The sequence below is a fragment of the Alexandromys fortis genome, unplaced genomic scaffold (genome assembly GCF_014885135.2).
Source record: "Alexandromys fortis isolate MF-2015 unplaced genomic scaffold, M_Fortis_MF-2015_v1.1 scaffold_3, whole genome shotgun sequence".
NCBI classification, from domain to species: Eukaryota; Metazoa; Chordata; class Mammalia; order Rodentia; family Cricetidae; genus Alexandromys; species Alexandromys fortis.
This window is the reverse complement of record NW_026067909.1, coordinates 22,037,972-22,042,888: the sequence shown is the minus strand read 5'-3', so window position 1 is coordinate 22,042,888 and position 4,917 is coordinate 22,037,972. Positions and strand designations below refer to the sequence as shown.

Here is a 4,917-nt window from a genome sequence, read left to right as displayed (position 1 = left end):
GTCTGTATATTATATGTAATATAATATACATATTATATTTTGTTGTAATATTACATATAATATGTAAATAATATTTACATGTTATTTAAACATGTAAATATCTGTGTTTTCTTAAGTGATGATCTTAAGTGACCCCTGTGAAAGGATTGTTCTACCACCAAAGGGGTCGCAGCACCTGGTTGAGAACCACTGACTTAGACATTCAAACGTTCTCCTACTTTGTTCAGGTTATAACTGTACTGTGAATATGATACCTACAAATTATTGTTTAAATTTCAATTAGTTTGATTATGTTAAACTTGTGAGATTATTTTGTTATTATTAACTACCAACTATCCCAGTGTGTTTTAAAAAGCTGTTTAGTTCAGGGGTCAGCAAGATGGTCCAGTGGGTAGAGGTGTTTGCTACAAAGTCCAGTGACCTGGGTTCAGTCTTCAGGACCCATATGCAGAAGTTTTTCTCTGCTCTCCACATGTGTGAACACACAATCAGTCAATAAATACACATGAAAATGTTTTTAGGTTTTTCAGTTTATCTTAGTATTTTTGAGCAACTTATACAAATCAATCCAAAAAAGTTGTTCAAAATAGGAAATTACAACTTATTATCTTTGATGGTGGATTTTGCAGTTGTAGAACATGAATAAGTCCGTTTGCAAAGCCCCTCTTGTAAATCACTCACTTTCGTGTTAGCTTCTCCCTGTAGGAAGTACTGAGTTGACTGCTCTTTTGACTTTTTACAGGATGGAGGTTTGCTTCTGAATAACCCTTCAGCCCTGGCCATGCATGAGTGTAAATGTCTCTGGCCTAATGTACCATTAGAGTGTATAGTGTCCCTGGGCACAGGACGGTATGAGAGTGACGTGAGGAATACTGCCACCTACACAAGCCTGAGGACAAAGCTCTCGAATGTCATCAACAGTGCTACGGATACAGAGGGTGAGTGTCTTAGTTAGGCTTTCTAGACACCATGGCCATGGCCACTTTTATAGAGGAAAGCATTTAACTGGGCTGGTTTACAGTTTCAGAGATTTAGTCCATTATCACCATGGCAGGACAGGGAGCATGCAGTCAAACAGCGGTGGGTCGCTTCCTGCCGCCCTGCTTCCGGCTAGCTTTACCCAAAATAATTACATGGAAACTATTCATTTAAACACTGCCTGGCCCATTAGTTCTGGCCTCTTATTGGCTAACTCTCACATCTTGATTCAACCCATTTTTAATAATCTGTGTTCACCACGAGCTCGTGGCTTATTGGGAAAGATTCAAGCATGTCTGACCCTGCAGCTTCATGGCGGGTGGCTCTCTGTCTCTCTCTGCCTTCTTCCTCCCAGCATTCTGTTCTGTCTACTCCGCCTATCTAAGCTGCTGTCCTATCAAATAGCCAAGGCAGTCTCTTTAAACCAATGAAAGCAACACATACAAAGAAGACCCTCCTACACCATATATATATATTTGATTAAAAGGAGGGCAAGACGACAACATGATTCTTTTAAAAGGAGGAGGATAAGGATGGCTCACTGGAGACTCAGAAACCTTTGGAAGTCATGGGAATGCTCATGACTTATGGTAGTAAAATAAAAGTTTGTACATTGCCAAACTTTTTCAAATTGCACAATTAAAATGATTAATTTTAATATGCATCAATATATAGCCCAGTGAGGATGGTTCCCAAAAAATGAAAAGCAAAAGGAAGGCAAGACATTTTATCAGGGAGAGAGAATAATCAAGCAAGGTCCTTAATTGAGCAGAATATATAAAGTATTTGGAAAGTGAATTGCAATTTGTAGATTTGTTCTTCTTATGGATTCCTTGAAACTATGTGAGTTGGGGTGATAAAATGAATGCATGTTAATAATGTGCCTAAAATGAAGATAATTTTTTATTTTTGGTTTTTCGAGGCAGGGTTTCTGTGCAGCTTTGGGGCCTGTCCTGGAACTAGCTCTTGTAGACCAGGCTGGCCTCAAACTCCCAGAGATCCGCCTGCCTCTGCCTCCCAAATGCTGGGATTAAAGGCGTGCACCACCACCGCCCGGCTATGAAGATAATTTTAAATGAAGAAAAAATGAATAGAACATTCCAAAATAACTTACCTCATACCTTCTCTTACCTACTCTCTCTCCTTCATTTTTGTTTTAACAGAAGTCCATATAATGCTGGATGGTCTATTACCTCCTGACACATATTTTAGATTCAATCCTGTCATGTGTGAAAACATACCGCTAGATGAAAGTCGAAATGAAAAGCTGGATCAGCTGCAGCTGGAAGGGATGAAGTATATAGAAAGAAATGAACAAAAGATGAAAAAAGTTGCAAAAATATTAAGTCAAGAAAAAACAACTCTTCAAAAGATCAATGATTGGATAAAATTAAAAACTGACATGTATGAAGGCCTTCCATTTTTTTCAAAATTGTGAAGAGGGTATGCATCTGTTCGCGCAAGTGAAGGCCGTGAGGAGATCCACCAGAGTGAGTGAGTTTCTGTGGGATACTGAGTGGATTCTGGGAAATCAATCCTGAGACAGGTGATGTTCTGAACAGCTCACACCTCATGGAAGATGTTTGGTTACAGACATCGTATGGGAATTAAGTATTTAAGATGTTCATAACCTTTAGGCATTTTATTACTGTGCTAGTTGGTTTTAGTATCTCTTGGTCTTAAATTGTTTGATGTTGAAAATTTATTAATATATGTGCCAAACAAGAAATGGGAGCGTTGTACTCTGTGCTTTGCTTTTGGTCATCTCAATCATGTGGGTTTGTGTGACCATTGATTTCCTTCACATTTACACCACTCAGCATTCACTGGGCGTACCTGCAGTCCACCTGCTGCCTTTCACTGCAGGTAGCATTTAAAGAGATGCAGAGAGTGGGATTTCCATACAGAGGACCTGTATGTTTGAAATAGGAAAGCACTGGATGCAGTTTTCTATGTAAAGAGGTTGGTGAATTTCCAGTGAGCTAACTTCCTCTTGAAATTTGAAGATAACGGTCACTTTTCTAAATCGAATGCTGTCTTCTCATTCACTGTTACAGAATCAGTTGTTTGATTTTACTGAGACAATATTCTTATCATTAACAAAATAAACTGTTAAGTGATCATCTGTGAAAGGCTAATGCCATTTTAAAGTTTTTTATTGCTCATAATGATTGCCCAGTTTCTTGTAGCATTTACAAAGAAATGTTAGTCTATTTAGATTTACTTCAGTAATCCCTGTTTGGGTTTTACCGAAGTCAGAACTTGGTTCTGTAGCCGAATAAATTCTTCTTTGCTGTATTATTTCCTTTGTAAATCTTTACATTGTGTTGAAATTTCCCATGAAAAATGAAACCAAGGTATGTACACTTTGAATTATACACACAAACTAACACTGACCCTGTTTCCTGTGTTGTCATGGTGTTTGTACTGAGATGGGTGAGCACTGTGGAGTGGTGGAGGCTGTGGTTATCAGTCTGCTTCTGTCTGCTCTATAGCAGCTTCTGGGCATGACCCTGAGGACAGTGGGCAGTTTGGGAGACTCAGATCTTCCATTTGTAAAAGAAGAAAAGGCAGTGGTCAAATCTTGTGACTTCTCATGCATATTTTAGGTACAAATAAATAAGCTTCCAGTGATTTTAGAATATAATTAAAATAATCCTCTTTAGACTATAAATATAAACTTTTACATAGCTAGACTGACTACCGTAAGAAATACAGAAATTACTGGAAATCTGCATATGATGGTGATCCTTTATAATAGATTTCAAGCACAAGCCACCAAGCGACCACATAGGTGTACATTGTGAGGTTCTCTTCTACTTTCTGGTGCTGCTCATGCTTTGCAGCGTAAGTCCACTTTTCCTTGTCTGTGCTTTGTTAGTCATTGCCAGGGATACTCAGTGCCCAGTTTCTTTCTTCAGCCTATGCTCTTTCATCCTGACAAAGTATAGCCATTTGTGTGGTGTGAAAGTGTTTGTTCTTATCCCCTCAGGTGCTCAAGGCTGATTATCCAAAGTACTGAGTGATTCCTTGAGATAACGTTTCATTCTGTAATGAAAACAGTGTTCTTTGTGTCCAAAAGCAAGGAACTAGGACTCAGAATGGTAGAACTAAGACCACTGCACACTCAGAAAAACACTGTCATCTTAACTAGAATGTACTCTCCTGTACATTCAGTAAGCTGAATCTGTGATGTTGGGTTCAGTTGGAGAGAACATGTACTTGTGGACATGTTACCTCTTTGCAAGAGCACATTATCTCAGTATTCAGGTTTGTGGACATATCTCGTGTCCTTAGCCATACAGTGGCACTCTCCTTGTGCTGGCACCTCTGAAAGGACTCACAGATGTATGGAGAGGGGCTGGAGGAGATGATGCCCGACCTTTCTTACCTAGTATGCCGACATTGCAGCCATTCAGAAGGAGCTGTCTGTCTACAAAATGGCCACAAATGCCCACAGTGAATTTCTTTGACAGGAAATTGAAGATGTCTTCTGTGTAGTTAGGATGCATAAACCATTTGGAAAATTCTACTTTGGTTCCATTCCAACAAATTCTTTTCACATTCATTGCACTGTGTTCTTTTTTGTTGTTGTTTCTTGCCAAGTTTAAATACAACAGAACTGTTCACTTAATTTGACTTTTTGAGGCAAATCTATGGCAGTTACTCTTTCATGACTAGAAAATAGGAAGCACATTAAAAAACAGTTTGTTCTGTTCCTGGCGGAGGTATCTGCCATCCAAAAAGTAGACACAGACTACAGATGCCCCTGGACTAGACTATTGCATGTGTTGGCCCACCAGTTGGATAACTGTATCTCTGAGAAGCCACATTGATTGCTTTGTTCATTATAACCTTTATTCAACTGAATAGTTTCAAATTCATCACACCTCACAATAGGCATTACTAGTTGGGTTAATTAGTTCGTTAAAAATAAAA

At 38.8% G+C, this 4,917-nt stretch overlaps 1 protein-coding gene across 1 annotated transcript in view; it reads left to right on the top strand.

The window, feature by feature from the left end:
- The window catches only part of Pnpla8 (patatin like phospholipase domain containing 8), a 45,651-nt gene extending 41,039 nt beyond the window's left edge, over window positions 1–4,612 (top strand). The window contains exons 9-10 of the mRNA XM_050137398.1: window positions 743–938; window positions 2,142–4,612. Of these exons, the coding sequence (XP_049993355.1) occupies window positions 743–938; window positions 2,142–2,416 (471 nt within the window). The 3' untranslated portion in view covers window positions 2,417–4,612. The remainder of the gene's footprint in view (window positions 1–742; window positions 939–2,141) is intronic.
- Window positions 4,613–4,917: the final 305 nt, after the last annotated feature.